At 52.9% G+C, this 15,527-nt stretch overlaps 1 protein-coding gene across 1 annotated transcript in view; it reads left to right on the top strand.

The window, feature by feature from the left end:
* ptprr (protein tyrosine phosphatase receptor type R) overlaps nt 1–15,527 on the top strand; it is a 45,069-nt gene that overhangs the window by 7,124 nt on the left and 22,418 nt on the right. Inside the window, exons 3-5 of the mRNA XM_064318678.1 lie at nt 8,855–8,968; nt 9,960–10,109; nt 13,094–13,204. Coding sequence (XP_064174748.1) covers nt 8,855–8,968; nt 9,960–10,109; nt 13,094–13,204 — 375 coding nt within the window. The remainder of the gene's footprint in view (nt 1–8,854; nt 8,969–9,959; nt 10,110–13,093; nt 13,205–15,527) is intronic.

Raw genomic sequence — 15,527 nt, 5'->3', positions numbered from 1 at the left:
CGTCTGTCGCCCTTAGTTACTCAATAAATAAATCCTCCACGCTGCAGACGTCCCCGTGCACGGCCCCACGGCTCCGCCCGTCTGAGAGGGGGCCGCGATTGGGGCCGTATTCCCCATTCACCACCACCCCCCCCCCCCACTTCGTGCCCTGCGCCTCTGCCCTACCCCCCATTCCCCTGCCCCCTGTCCCTGTACCCCAGCCCCGCACCCCCATTCCCCTGCTATACCCTGCTCCCTGTTCCCCTGTACCAACATAGGAGCTGAGTTAAACTCAGGAGCTGAAGGTCACGTTTCCAAATTCAGAGAACGCCGAAGGCGGGGGGGGGGCGTTGCAGGTGGGGGCGATGGTTTTTTTGAGGCGGGTGCGTGAGCTTGGTGCTGATGTTTGCACAAATTGCTCTCCACACAGGTGCACTGCTGTCCCTGAATCCTGTGGGCAAACCCAGCTGTAACGGTGGCTCATGTGCTTCGTAAGGTCTAAGTGAGCACTCCCTGCCCATGTAGCACCATGTAATACAGTAGCAGTGCTTCGGTGCCATTTATTCATTGTGTGGGCTTATCAATATGCTATTTTCTATTATATTTGGCTTCAGTATATTTTCACATTCAAAAGAGGACTTAAATTGGCCTTTGAGAATAGCACATTGTGCCGGTTCACAGTATTGCCTCATTGTATATTGAGTTTACTTTTTTGCTGATTGTATTTTCTGTTGTAAATGTCTCCCATTGCAGCATTTCTGTGCTAAACTGCGTGTGTTTGTGTGTGTGTGATTGTGTGTAATATGGCGCTGAGATTAGCTCCTCCCCGTGGGGCGGGGCAGGGGATGCGCGCGACCCGATTGGTCGGGAGGGGCTCCCGTGTGCAGTGACACACGGAGCTCCGCTCTCCGCGCCTGGTCCGGGCGGTGTGCGGTCACGTGACACATGCCCCGCAGGGCGCCCGTCGCCCTGGCGATCCGCCGACCGGTTTGCGAATCGAGAGCGAGACGGAGGCACGAGAGAAAGAGAGAGAGAGAGAAAGAGAGAGAGAGAAAGAGAGAAACAGAGAGAGAGAGAGAGAGAGAGAGAGGGAGAGAGAGAGAGAGAGAAAGAAACAGAGAGAGGGAGAGAGAGAGGGGGGATGAAGAAGGAGGGGGAAGTGGGGAGGAGAGGAAGGTCTCATCACATGCTCGCCTTCACGTTTCATGCCAGCTGTCTGTCGGGTGGGGGGTGTGAGTGGTGCTGCGGGAGGTGGAGCAGTATGCTGAGGATTGTCAGCATGTACATTATATGGCAATATAAAGGATTCAGATTTAAATGCAGTGGTGAACTATAAGGTCTGTCAGTATGTACATGCCTTGTCAATAAAGCGTTTGAAATTCTAACTGTAAAAGGACATAAAAAGGCAAAGGCAGAGGAGGATCACGTTCCCGGCCATGTGCCCTTGGAGAGAATGTGAATGGGACTGGTGAAGGGGGAGGAGCCATGTGTGATTGACACCGGTAACGGGAGATGGGGACCTGTGTGATTGCCACGTGTAAAAGGGGGCAGGGCCAGGTGTGGTTGGCAGTGGGGGGAAAGGGGGCGGGGCCATGCATGATTGGCAGCGGTGAGGGGAAAGGGGCGGAGCAGAAGAGTTCTGGAAGAGAAGCTCATTAGTGAGAAAGGGAGGGGCTGGTGTGAGAGAGTATGGAACCTGTTTTGTGGGCGGAGCCTGTGACCCCCTGGGGGGCGGAGTCTCTGGAGAGGGAAGAGAGGCACACACACGTGCCGGAGCCCTGTGCAGGCGCTCGCTCTCTCTCTCTCTCTCTCTGTCTCTCTTCCCCTTTGTGACTCTCTCACTCTAACAGTGTACATTTCAGCTGTGAATCAATGGTACTGACCAGCATGCAGTTCTGTTTGCAGCATGCAGATACTGACGGCAGACCAGTCGTATCTCTGTGTTGGTGACCAGACGCCGTTCTGCACTAAACATGCGCTGTGCTCAGCGCATAAGGGGCTGCGGACTCTCGCGTCGCTGTGGGGGAGCCCGGGCGGATCATAAAAAGCCGCTTCCTCCCGTGTGCGTTTGGCCTGCGGCTTCGACCGCATTACTACAGCACAGCTCTGTCCGTTTCTGTTCTGTGTGTCTCTTTAGCAAAGTACATTTGGGCCCATTTTCCCACCGTTTGGTCATTATTTCGTTATCTGTAATAATTTCCGTTTTCTTTTAAATGTAAAAAAAAAAAAAAAAAACTGTTATTTATACAGAGTTATGGCCTGTGCTTCTGCCAGGCTTCTCGGTGTCTATAAATAGCCGTTTTATTGTGCGCATTCAGGAAGAGGCAGATTAGCTTTATCCCCTCTGAATGGCGGGATTATGGATTCGAGCTCGAGAGTCTCAAGCGCGTATCAATGATGAATGGAAAGAGGGGACAAAAAAAAAAATCCTCTGCAGTTTTTTGAGGCGTGTCCAGCAGGGCATTGTGACCTGTTTACGTGCTGTGCTGTGCTTTGTTCAGCCCACCAGATGGCAGTATCCCCATGCGGTGGCAAAGGGGAGGGCCGTTCCTCCAGGGCACTTTGCTGCCCTGTGCATTTTGTTTAGGGGTTTTTTTTTTTTCCTTTCCCTTTTTTGTAATCCTATTGGTTGATTTTGTTCTCCCCTTTCAGTTCACTGTAAAATGAATGACATCAGGAGACATAGCTTGTCATGCTGAAACATTCTGAAAAGCAGCAGGCACCGCGGGACTGGAGCTTGACACCCCTGTACTGAAGTGAGAACGGTGTGTGAGAGGGGAACGCCTGGCTGTTTCGAGTCGTGGTGCGCTGGGTAAGCAGGCCCTCCTCACAGCGACGCTGGTGTCCCACCGCGGTGGGGTAAACTCTCTCTCCCCTCCACCAGGGCCCTGCTGTAAAACTTGCATTGTTTCCCCACGCCCTGCCCCGGGCCCCGCCCTTTTTTCCGACGTGTCTGGAATTTCCGCCCATTCTCTGCGGCTATTTTTGGTGCGGCCCCTCGCGTCCTGTCCCAGGGCCTCGTTAAAAACACTCAGCCCGTCGGCCCGCAGACAACAATGGGGTGCGTTTCTCAGACGTCCCGCGTGGAAGGGTTAGGGTCGTGTATGGGTGCAGCGACCGCACTGAGAGAAATATTCACCTCCCGTCGCTGAGTTATTTGCATTTGCGATTATTTGCAATGCTAAAGCCAGTGCAGGTCTGTTCAGTCCTGGGCTGCATTAATCACGTGGTGCGTTTTAACTTCCTTAAAGTGGACGTGGTGTATTTTAATAGTCTCATTATTTCCTCCTCTGTCCTGTGCCGCTGCGTGGGTTATAGATTGGTCTGTTCTGAGGGCCCGATTTCTTTCTCTCCCTTCTGGAAGCTGAGGGGGCGGGAGCGGCAGCGAGGGCCGCTTATCCGCCGCTGGGCCGCGGTTCGCGGGTGCCACGGAAACGGCCGCCGGGACCAGCGCTGTCCGCCGGCTGGCTCGCCGGCCTCAATCTGTCAGACCCCCCTCAGACACGCTGCACCCCCCCCCCCCCCCCCCGCCACGTCGCGGGAAACGCAGATAATTACACTCCGCTGGGACTAAGCCCCCCCCCCCACACCTCGCCCAATCAGTGACCTTCATTTTACAACCCCGGTCTTTAAACATTTAACCAGATTTGATGGCGGGTGCATTGCCAGACGAGGCGCTTTGTGCAGAAAGAACAGGGTCGGCGGGGTTGTTGTCGAGGACAGAGGCGATTTTAGGAGGGGCTTTTAAGCGGGGAGGGGGTCTGTGACAGAGGCAGAATCTCAATGCGCAACAGGGCGGTGTGGCAGCATCATGCAGTCCTAAATCAGTCACACCGTTCCCTGCATATGAAACATTTAGCTCACAGGAGCAGGCTTCTCTGGAGCATGCTGGGCTCTGTAGTTCTTATTCACCCGTGTTGTAGCATTCAGCCCTTACTAAGGTGGTGTGAGCGTCTTTAATGGTGGTCACATGGTCGAAATGCAGACGTGCTCATTTAACGCGTAAGTGATCGTGGGAGCTGAGACTGTAAAACGTGCACAAGCCACTAGATGTGGTTTATCAGTGCTGGGGGCTGATGAAGTGCATTATGGGACAGAGCCGCGTTGTCCCTGTCGCTGAAACTCCCAAGATGCCGCGGGTCGTATCTGGCGAGGCGCCTGTTCCCGGGCGCTGTCCTCGGTCCTGACAGCGTGGACAAATCAGGCTCCTCGACTGTTGAACTGCAGAAATTTGGCCGGGCAATCGTTGGTTTCCTCCACCAAGGCCTCGCAGTCTGTGAGGATGTGATTTTTTTTTGTTGCATCCTGATGCTCATTAGCACGATCCGTAGCAGGTATTTCCTGTTAACTTTGAATGACTCCGTGAGCTCTAGTAGCCTACCTTCACTTGCTTGTTTTTTTTTTCTTCTTTTTTTTAAATGTCCCCTTTCTTATTCCTCTTACAGTTGGATTTGTAGCCTTCAGTCTCCACAGGTCAGAACCATGACATCCACCTGAAAAAGATCCATCAGGCACATCCTTGTGCCTCCCTACCCTGTGGAGCTTACTCATTTGTTGCTTTTCTGATATTATTCCAGTTCTGCCCCGCCACCCTTTGCCTCTGCTCCTCCCCTTTTTAACCTCCCTGCAGCTCCATTGTCTGTGGCTGGCTTTATCCCGTTATGTCATTCCCTGGAAGAGCAAACGATCTTAATTGGATTCCCTGTGATGTTAGCCTAGCTGGCAGCGGGGTGGCTGCCCAGTGTCATCCAATTAGCCTTCATTTCCTGTTGTGAAACGGTCTTACAGGCTAATTGAGGCGCAGTGTACCAGGCAGGGGCTATTTTGGGGGGGACTGATTCGAGCTAATCGCCAGAGAGGAGTGGCCAGCCCTCCTTCTTTTAATCAGCGGTAAGATGCTGTGAGAACGCGGGGCTGCAGTGGTGAAGGGGGGAAGCTATCTAAAACAACCTCCCCCCCTCCAAAAAATAAAAATATAAACGGCACAAACGTCTCCCCAAAAGTAACTGTATTCACTGTGGCTGCCCTTTAAACCTGCGAGAGTATGAAATAATATTCTACCATCTAAAACCTTCTGTAGATAATTGATGAGGTTGTTCATGTCAGGAGTAATCGCATATCGTATAATGAGATATTGTATCAATGAGGTATAATGTGATTCTCAGCAGATGACTGCAGCACTCCTGGCTGTAGGAAGGGGTGGTGATCTTTAAGGCTCTGTGCACTGGGTAAACGGGTAATGTGTAATGATGTCTTTTAGCCCTGTAGCCTGCTTGTGTTCCCTTAGGATAGCGAGCCCGTTCGGTGAGACCCCTGCATAAATACGCGATATGATCTCTTAAAATAATCGCGCTGGACCCGCGGCAGAGAGGGAGAAAAGGGAGAGGGAGAGAGAGAGAGACAGAGAGAGAGGGAGGGAGAGAGAGAGAGGCAGTCTGAGCGTTCTTGGGTGTCGTTGTGTTGCGTGGGTGGGGAGTGGAATGGGAGAGTGCCCGCACGGAGACCCCCCCCCCCCACACCCCCCACACACACACGGGGAAGCGGTAAGTGCTTTGAAGTGGCTTGTGTAGAGTAGCCCGGGAGCGTATTATCGGTCGATGTTGGGCGCGCGCGCGTGTGTGAGCGTGAGCGCTCGGCGGGTCCGGGTGGGGGGGGGGGGGGCTGACAGGAAGGAGGAGGAGGCGGGGTAAAGATGGAGGACGGGAGCGAGGCGTCCTGTCTCTGTCTCCCCCGGTGCGTTTGCCAGGTGAGTGCCGGCGGTCGCTCCATTAGGCTGAGCGTGTTGTGTGCACAGCTGCCGCGCGCCGCTGGGCGCCGTGGCGACCGCGGCGGGGTTTGCGCCTCTGTTTTGGAAACTCGCCCCGGTGGTGTGCCGGGGGAGTGCAGGGAGACGTAACGATTGAGTCACCTTAACGCGGCTGCCTTAACCTCTGCCCTGCGCATAGAGAGCCAGCAAACTTACCCTCTGCCTGGAAATGTGTGGTGTGTGTGTGTGTGTGTGTGTGTGTGCGGGTGCGTGTGTGTGAGTATGGCTGTGGGGGAGTGTGTGTGTGTGTGTGTGTGTGTGTGTGTGTGCGAGTGCGTGTGTGTGAGTATGGCTGTGAGTGTGCGCGTGTGTGTGAGTATGGCTGTGGGTGTGTGAGTGTGTGTGTGTGTGTGAGTATGGCTGTGGGGGAATGTGTGTGTGTGTGTGTGTGGGGGGTGTGTGTGTATAAACGGTGTGGGTGTGTGTGCGTGTACATGTGCGTGCAGTTTATAATTGAGATGTCAGATTGATTTTACTGATGGTTCTCTGATTGTATTTCACAGGAAACGTAATGGTGTCATAAGGTCAGATGGAACTGAATGGGTTTAATGCTGAGATGTGAACTCTGAGCAGCCTTGCCGTGGCGTCGCTCTCCGAGGCCGTTTGCCTCTCTTGTCCATTGCATTGTGGGAAGGCTGAACAGAATGTGATTCTGAAGACGTCGCTGGGATTTTGGCGGTAAACGGCTGTCAGTCTCCTAGTTTTGGCGCCATCCTTAGACTCCTCTGTCGTGAGGCTGTGGGCTGGAGTGACTCACTGGTACCTGCGCACAGGTGTGCCATGTGTTGCCAGGAAGGAGGGCAGCGGGCAGCAGGGGTGGGGGGGTGGCCCTCCTAAGGGTTCTAATTACTTTAACCGGGCCTGTCCCCGGTGCGATCTGCCCCGCGGCTACATCCTGTTTTTGCTCCCGTCCCAAACCACCCCCCGCCCTGCCGCCATCCCGTGGTGGCAGGTCTGCAGGGGCAGGGGCTGGGGGAGGGGGGTGTCAGGAGTCCTGGTTAATCCTGACATGGAGGCCTTGGAGAATTTCAGCCGTTGTCGTTTCAGTGAGAGTGAGTCAGTCAGAGACGGCGGGGGCGTGTTCTCCCGTTTCCTTAGAAAGTCCATGTCAGGTGTGTCCATAAAAAAATCAGAAAGAAAAACACAGAAACTGCTTTTGCCAGCGCTGGCGATGGGGTGTGGGGTGTGGGGGTGGGGGGATGGGTGGGGGGGCGGGGGCGATGACCCGAACCAGGCGGAACCCGCGCTGTGTGTTCCAGTCCGCTGGCCAGCGTGATGTGGGTTTGTTTGCTCCTGTTAAACAGCCGGGGGGGGTGTGTGTGCTGGAGAGAGAGAGAGAGAGAGAGAGAGAGAGAGCGAGAGAGAGAGAGAGAGCGAGAGAGCGAGAGCGAGCGCTGTTTCCAGAGCTGTGGGGGCGGCAGGAGCGGGGCCGCTCTGTTTATCCTCACAAAAACAAGCTGCGCCCCCCCCCCCTCCTCGCTCCTGTGTGCGGTTCCCCCCCCCACCCCACACCGCGTTTGCTGTGTCTTATTGCTCTGTACTGTCAGGCTCTATCCCTCTGGCTTCACACAAACCCGATTATGTGGCTGTAATGGGGAATCATTCAGAGGCAATCAGATTGCAGACCTCCCGGAACAGGGGGGGAGCCCTCCTCGCTCGGGCCTGTCTGTGTCAGGACGGGCGGACGGATGGATGGTGGGATAGGGGGGACAGGGGGTGGGGAATTTTCAGGAAAAAAAAAAAATGTTCAGCCACAGATTCTCTATGGTAACCAGATGATCAGGTCATTCACTTTGTCTTATGCACACTGAGATTTAAAACCGATTTGGACACCTTTATTGTTTTTATAATATGTCTGTGTTTTTAAGTGATCAAAATTTTAAAAAGTGGCTAACACATATGTTAATCTGCACAAATGCTGAGAGAGAGAGAGAGAGAGGGGATCTGTTTGGTATCTCCCAGGCAGTGTGCTTTGAAAGCTTGGGTGTTTTTAAAATATCCTACTGGGTGTGCGTGTGGGAGTTGGGGTCACAGCTGCCTCCTGAAACAACGCTCTGTGCCTTCCTCATCTGAAACGTAAGCCCCGCCCCCCTTCGCTTTCATCACAGACATCAACCGAGCAGACGGGCCCCGGCCGCCCACGTGCGCAAGCTTTGATCTGCGGAGGGGGCGGGGCTGAGCGGAACCGGGACTCCGCCTCCCAGTGGACTCAGTGGCCTTTCATGTGAACAGAACAGGGCTCCCTGGCACTCCTGGAAATCTGAACTCAAGTCATTTTCACATTAAGCTCGGAAGGTGGCTTGGAACGTTTAACGTTAATAGAGTAATTTTAAAGTTGTTACCGGTTTTCTCTGGTTTTCAGTTGTAGACACGGTTATAAATAAATACACTGCTCATGCATGCTGCTTCGGTGCATTGTCCATTGAACCGTTTTAAAATGTGCCAGAAATAAAAAATAAAAAGAGTATTTTTGCTTTGTACTTTTGATTTCTGGGAATCCATTTTGGGTTCCTGGTAATTGCAGTTCAAAATGTTTCTGTGGAGTATCTTTATTCTTTGCCCCCTTAATGGCTGATTGACAGCTATGTTGTGATGTCATTCACTGACTTGTTTTAACCTCTGCAAGACACAACAGTTGGTTCACAAGTCACATCAGCGTACCACTGATAGCATTTGGTATCTCCGCGCACTTTTGGTTTGAGGAATTCTCCTACTCCTGTCTCTGGGTGGAAGTACCAGCTTAAGTCGCTAATTGCTTAGCTTATTTGCTTAAGGTCTGTTAGCATAACCTCAGAATGATATTTCAGGGAATAGAATGTCCTGTTTGCAGCGTTAATATGTGAACAGGAAAAGGTGATAAGTGCAGCCGTTTTAATCTCATTATTGATTTAATATCTTGCTGCGGTATTATGACATTATCATCGCCAAGGGGCCGGCGTGGTGGGGAGAGTTGTGCTGGTTTCCGCGGCGATTCTGGCGAGAGTTGCGACGGCGGTTTCCGCGGCGATTCTGGCGAGAGTTGCGGCGGCGGCGGTTTCCACGGTGACTCTGTTGGCGTCTCGTCCCCAGGCTCTGCAGGTGGACGTCCGCAAGCTGAACGCGACCCTGCTCCGCGCGTTCCGGGACGGCGTGGCGGCCGCCCTGGACCTCCCGCCCCGCCTGGTGCACATCAACCGCCTCAGCGTAAGAGCGCCCGGCACAACACACCGTTTATTAATGTGTTACGATGCATTTATAAGCGGGTAGAATGCGCTTATTAATACTTTATTACACATTTGTTAACTGCACCGTATTCTGTAGTGTTGAAAAACCATGTTCTTTTCTGGAAGTGCAGAGGCATTTGAGACTAAGTAGAATAAACAAGTAAACCTTCTGTGGGCTTTAAACTTGTGGTTAAACACAGGCACGGAAAAGCCCAGGACTAGCGCTACCGGTGTGCTGACTCGCTGTGCGTTACACAGTTAGTTTATTTCACTTAGCGGAGGGACGGGGTGACTTGGGGAGTTTGCGTTGGGCCTCGTCTGCAGTTTCGCCGCTGACCAGGCGCCAGGCGGGTACTGTTTAGCACCTTGTTCACGGGCTGTAAGTCATAGTCCCGTGGGAATCGGCTGCAGTCTTGCAGCTGTGAGCTGTGTTTCATACGCGGCGCTGCACTGCAGGGCATCAGAGTGAGGCCCCGCCCCCACTGCACTTCTGCTCACTCAGCCTTTAGAAGCCTTTTTTTGAATGCTTTTTTTTTTTTCAGAAGTCAGTGTTGTAGAACTCCACTGCTCTCGGTTACCAGCAGTGATTGTGACATCAGCATTACAATGTTCAGTTCAGAACATTCTAATCACATATTTGTGATGACCTTAAATGGTCGGATGGGATCTTTTGAGTTAGATTAACTATTAAGGGACGTATTGCATCATGTGCATGCTCTGCCCTGTGCTCTGTACTAGGCGTGTATGTCCACTCTGTGGTCTGTTCCTAGCTGCCAGCGCACATTCTTGTTTTCCTGGCAGTCAGAGGTTAATCATTGACCCTGGCAGTGTTGAATGTTCACTCCTGATGCTGTGCCTCTTTATTCGTTGCTCTGGATAAGAATGCGAATTTGCACGTGTGCGAGTGCCGGTTAGAGGTGTGTCCGCGCTGTTGACGTGGCGACGGGCTCCTCCCACTCCCCCCCCCGCAGGAGAGGAAGAACGGCATCGAGCTGTACGTGTCATCGGACCGGCCCGGAGCCACAGAGCCCGTCCCGTCCGAGGAGGTGATCCGCTCCCTGAACATCAACGTCCTGCACAGGAGCCTGGAGCCGTTTGGGGTGACCGAGGTCACGCCTGAGGTACGCTCCCCCCCCGTGCCTTTGATCGTCAGGGGTTCCTCTCTCTCCCTCTTTCTCTCTCTCCCTCTCTCCCTTTCTGTCTCCTCTCCCTCTCTCTCTCTCTCTCCCTCTCTCTTTCTGTCTCTCTCTCTCTCCCTCTCTCCTCTCTCTCTCCTTTCTCTTTCTGTCTCCTCTCTCTTCTCTCTCTCTCTCTCTATTTCTGTCCTGTTGCGTAGTGTGTGTTGTGTCGGCTTGTTGTTGCGTAGTGTGTGTTGTCTCGGCTTGTTGTTGCGTAGTGTGTGTTGTGTCGGCTTGTGCGGCGCTTGTTTTGCTGGCCTCTCTGTGGCGTTATGGTGAAACGTTGGGCTGTAGTTGAGTCAGCTCTGCACAGCCCTCGCTCCAAAACAAACACTCAGACACACACAAACCATAATGCACACATCACACACATCACACACACACACACACACCACACACACACACAACATACCACACACACACACATCACACACATAACACACACCAACACACACCACACACACACACACACATCACAGCACTACAACCACACACAATAAGTACAGTTAATACAGAGTTGCACACAAACATGCATTGTGAAGAAAATTTCACAACAGTTACTGTGAGAGTTGGGTGTTCTTGTGTGTGTGTGTGTGTGTGTGCGTGCGTGCGTGCGTTCATGTGCATGCATGTGTGTGTGTGCACGTGTATGTGTGTGTGCGTGTGTGCATGTGTGTCTGTGTGTGTGTGTGTGTTCATGTGCGCTGTATGTTTGAGTCTCTGTGTCAGCAGTGTAATCACGCTGTGCGTTTTGGCCCCGCCCTCACGCAGTAAGGACTGAAGGTGAATCAAAGACTGAATAACGCGTCAGAGCAGAAGACATTTCGCGGTCCTGAATTAGCCCGAGCGTCAGACGCCAGCGTCCCCCAGCAGAGCAGACGGCGAGCTCCTTACAGTCACGCTGTTTCCTGCGAGACGCTCAGAGGCTGCCGCGACATCACGCTGAGCAGGGAATTCTGGGAACTGCCTGCCGCGGCTCCGGGCTCCTGTCAGGTGTGACTGAGGGATCTCTCTGCGTTCTCTCCAAAACGAGAGGAGCACGCACTTCTTGCTCTTCTCTCCTTATCAAATTCAAATGCTTTATTGGCATGACAAAACAACAGTAACTTACTGTCACTGTAACCCTATCTCTCTCATTCAGTTTTCTTGCTCAGTCTCAAATAAGATTCAAATGATTTTTTTCTAATGATTTTCTTTTTTCTTTTTTTGCCGTGTCCAATAAATTGTAGTGTTGCTAAGCCATTAGGAATAGCTGTCTAACTGAAAGTAGGATATTAACAGTGAAACACGTTTAAACTCTCTCTTGACAAATGGTTTCTCTCCGTGTCGCGTGAAATTAATAAGAGCTGAACGATGGAGGGACGTTAAACGACGTTTCGGTCTGGAGCGCCGGATGGATTTCTCTAATTACTGCTCCATTTATTACTCCGGCCTTGTTTAATATCTTTTCTCTGAGACCTGGTATTTCATCACTGTGATGAGAGAGAGGGGCGAGAGAGAAGGAGAGTGGGAGGAGAGAGAGAGGGAGAGGGAAGCGAGAGAGAGGAAGAGAGATAAGAGAGAGTGGGGAAGAGACAGAGAGAGAGAGGGGGAGAGAGAGTGAGAGAGAGACAGAGAGAGAGAGAGGAGAGAGGAGGGAGTGAGAGAGTAATTCTGGCGTGTGGAATGGAGACTCACTCCATAGTGCTGCTGTTGCACTGTGAGTTTCCGCCTGGCCCTTGAGCACTCCGCTGTGTCGTGTGGCTGCTGGTGTGCGGGAGATGATGTATATCAGCCTGGCTGCGTCGTGTGGCTGCTGGTGTGCGGGAGATGATGTATATCAGCCTGGCTGTGTCGTGTGGCTGCTGGTGTGCGGGAGATGGTGTATATCAGCCTGGCTGTGTCGTGTGGCTGCTGGTGTGCGGGAGATGATGTATATCAGCCTGGCTGTGTCGTGTGGCTGCCGGTGTGGGGGTGATGGTGTATATCAGCCTGGCTGTGTCGTGTGGCTGCTGGTGTGCGGGAGATGGTGTATATCAGCCTGGCTGTGTCGTGTGGCTGCTGGTGTGCGGGAGATGATGTATATCAGCCTGGCTGTGTTGTGTGGCTGCCGGTGTGCGGGAGATGATGTATATTAGCCTGGCTGTGTCGTGTGGCTGCTGGTGTGCGGGAGATGGTGTATATCAGCCTGGCTGTGTCGTGCGGTGACAGTGTGGCACTCACCCATAATGCATTGGGCTCATTACAGCGTAAAGCGCGGCGTTTGCTCCCGCTCCCCCGGGCGCTAATGGGGATTTATGGTCCGGGGAGCGTTTCCCAGAGGGCAGTGGGCTCCAACCGGCCGCTGCGCACCCCAATCTGCGCTCCAAACGGACAGGGGCTGCAGCTGCTCACCGTGCTCCCGCTGCTCCGGCTGCGCCTCTGTCCTCCCGAAAACCTCCCCTGACCTTCAGTCTCAACCCCCCGCTCCTGTTCACTCTCACGTGTGTGTGTGAGTGAGTGTGTGTGTGTGTGTGTGGCAGAGACAGTGTGTGTGTGTGTGTGTGTGTACATGTGTGTGTGTGCATATGTGAGTATAAGTGCGTGTATGTAAGAGAGAGTGTGTGTGTCCATGTGTATATATGTGTGTGTGTGTGAGAGAGTGTGTGGGAGGGGGCTGTGGGCGGAGCCAGGGCTCTGACTCCGCCTCTCTGCTCCTGACTGCGCCGCGGCTCCCTGCTCACCTGTCAGATCTCCCACGGCGACAGAGCGGCTCGCTGCAGCCCGGGAGTCCCTCCACGCTCGCTCCTGTTTGGCTGCCGGAGCCGCTGCAGGTGGGCGGGGCGGGGGGGGGTGGAGGGGGAGGGCTGTCCCCTGAGGGCAGAGCTGGGACAGTCCAGGGTGCTTTGGGAGGGGGGAAAGGGGTGGGGGATGTCCAGGTCGTGACTCCCAGTCTCTCCTCTCCACAGAAGAATGTTCTGCAGGGGCAGTACGAGCGGGACGACGTGTGGACCAAAGAGGGATTTTACGCCGTGGTCATTTTTCTCACCATCTTCATAATCATCGTCACTTGTTTGATGGTAAGTCCCCCCCCTCCCCTCTCCCTCCCTTCCTCTCTCCTCCCTCTCTCCCCCCTCCCTCCTCTCCTCTCCCGCTGCTTTCCCTTAATGGCTGCTGACTGCTGGCAGTGAGTCAGTCAGTCTCCCAGGCCTGTCTGTGCTTTTTTACTCTTTAATGGCGTGTGAATCACCGGAGCCCTCTCAGGGGTGTCACTGAAGAGCCTTGCAGAGGAAGCGCTGTCGGAGAGAGGGGGAAGCGGGGATTTAAATCCACCCCCCCACCCTCATACCTGCTGTGGGAGTGCACATGGCTGTGGAGCTTTCCCCCCCCCTCATGGAAGAGTTGGTGTGGCAGGGTTGTCTTAGCTGTGCTTCTCCTGCTCCTCCTGCTGTTCCTGCTGTCCCTGCTCCTGATGTGAGGAGCGAGGCAGTTTTGGGCTCTGCTCCCAGCAGAAGCCTGTCTCTCTGATTCTGTACCCACCCCCCCCCCCCCTCCGGTCAGCCTGAGCGGGGTGTGTGGAGCGAGCGAGCGAGCGAGCGAGTGCTGACAGGTGCGCTCGTTAGTTCCTCTTTATCTCCCAGGACACCGTCTGGAGCGCGCGCTCACGAGCCCTCAGGCGTTTCGCTCTGCTCTGCCCACGCTGATCGCTCAGCTGTCTATGGCTACATTATTTCTGTTAGCGCTGAAAAAATACCGTCCAAAACTATATTGAGAAAGGGATGGAGGACACGGAGCAGGAGACTCCTGCTGGTCAGTGTTATACTCGCAGGTAGAAAAGGAAGCTCATTTGGTTGGCTGGTTAATGCCTGTGAAGCGGTTGAGTGTAGAGGTTATTGGTGGGGCGATGGTAGTTTGTGGGTTAGATCTGTGATGTGAGCCGCTGTAGCCTGTGCTAATGAGAGGGGACCAGTTGTGTCTGCATGTGTTTGTGAATGTGAGGGTTATTTTCACACATGGACTATTGAGCTCTCTCTCTCTCTCTCTCTCTGTGTCTCTCTCTCTCTGCATCTCATTAGTCAGGAGCAAAGGCTGTTAGTCTGTCTTAGTTAACGCAATCCCTGTGACATCATCACGGGGGGGGGGGTGGACACCACTGCGGCTTCATATTAATGAAGACCAAAGAGGAAGAGTGGTTGAGTCCGGAATCCCTTTACCAGGAGCTGCAGTGATCTGTGCTTATAATAGCCGACTCTTCCTGAGAAAATAATCTAAGCTGAGTAGCCAGAGCCTCCTGTCCTGTAACGCAGCTGGAGCCGCTACAGTGTGGAGCTGTGGGCCATGCTATGCGCTATACCGCCAGAGAGAGAAAAAGCACACGCCTGTCAGTCTGCGTCCCCTGTGTCACCCTCACCGTGCTACGTTTGCTACGGTGTAACACGGTTATGTCATGACAGACTGCCCATGTATCGTGACATAACGCACTTATGTCACGACGGAACACACACACATCACGGTTATCGCACCCTTGCGGGGTGATCTAACGCGCTCGTCGAGACAAAGGAAACGCCCTCTTCCTTCGGAATTCCCGGTCCGGCTCGGGAAGCTGTGGGTCTCTGTGAGGCTGTAAATCCTGCTCATTGGACGTGCTCTAAGTGGATGAAATCATCCTTTTTTTTTTTTTTACGTGCCATCTTAATGATGTCATAGTTACTACAGCATGTTCTCACACCCTCAGTCCAGAACTGCAGGGCAACATGCTTCTGCACAATCTGGGCCCAACAGAGTGTGTTTCTTGGACGTTCCATCGCCGAGACAGTAATGCATGGGTAATAATTCCATTACCCAGAATGCCTTGCTTTATTGTCTGTTCCCAGCATGCACCACTCACATATTTTGATTGGACAGAACCAGAGACTGTACGGTTCTGTGCACCACACGACTACAAAAATACGGAAAAAAAATTTAAAAGAACAAGGAAGGGAAACTAAATTGCTTGCCGTGTGAAATATGTAGAAGTTATGAGGAAATAGTTTCAAGGAGAGACTTCAGGGGCTTAATTAATTCTGGCTTAGCAATAGAAGGAAACAGAGGGATTTGTTTGAGGTTTTCTCCATTCATAAAAGGGATTAACAGAGGGGGTTCTGTCAGAAGAACAGGAACACAGGTAGGGATTACCGAAAGGTACATTCCGATCTGTTTTTTAAATTTTTTAATTATTTGTTTAATTTTTTGTACTCTTCCTTCTTTTCTGGAGCTGTCAGTGCATGTAGGACAGGCAGACGTCCTTGTGGTCCTGTGCAGTGCTGATATATTGTAGACTGCAGGTACGTGATGAGTCAGCATGGGCTGAATCTCTCAACATTTTGAAGCCCTTGTCACTTCTACGTGAGTTAAAGTTGTACA

The sequence above is a fragment of the Anguilla rostrata genome, chromosome 19 (genome assembly GCF_018555375.3).
Source record: "Anguilla rostrata isolate EN2019 chromosome 19, ASM1855537v3, whole genome shotgun sequence".
Classification (NCBI taxonomy): domain Eukaryota; kingdom Metazoa; phylum Chordata; class Actinopteri; order Anguilliformes; family Anguillidae; genus Anguilla; species Anguilla rostrata.
Note: the sequence above shows the minus strand (reverse complement) of the source record. Positions and strands in the feature narration are given on the sequence as shown.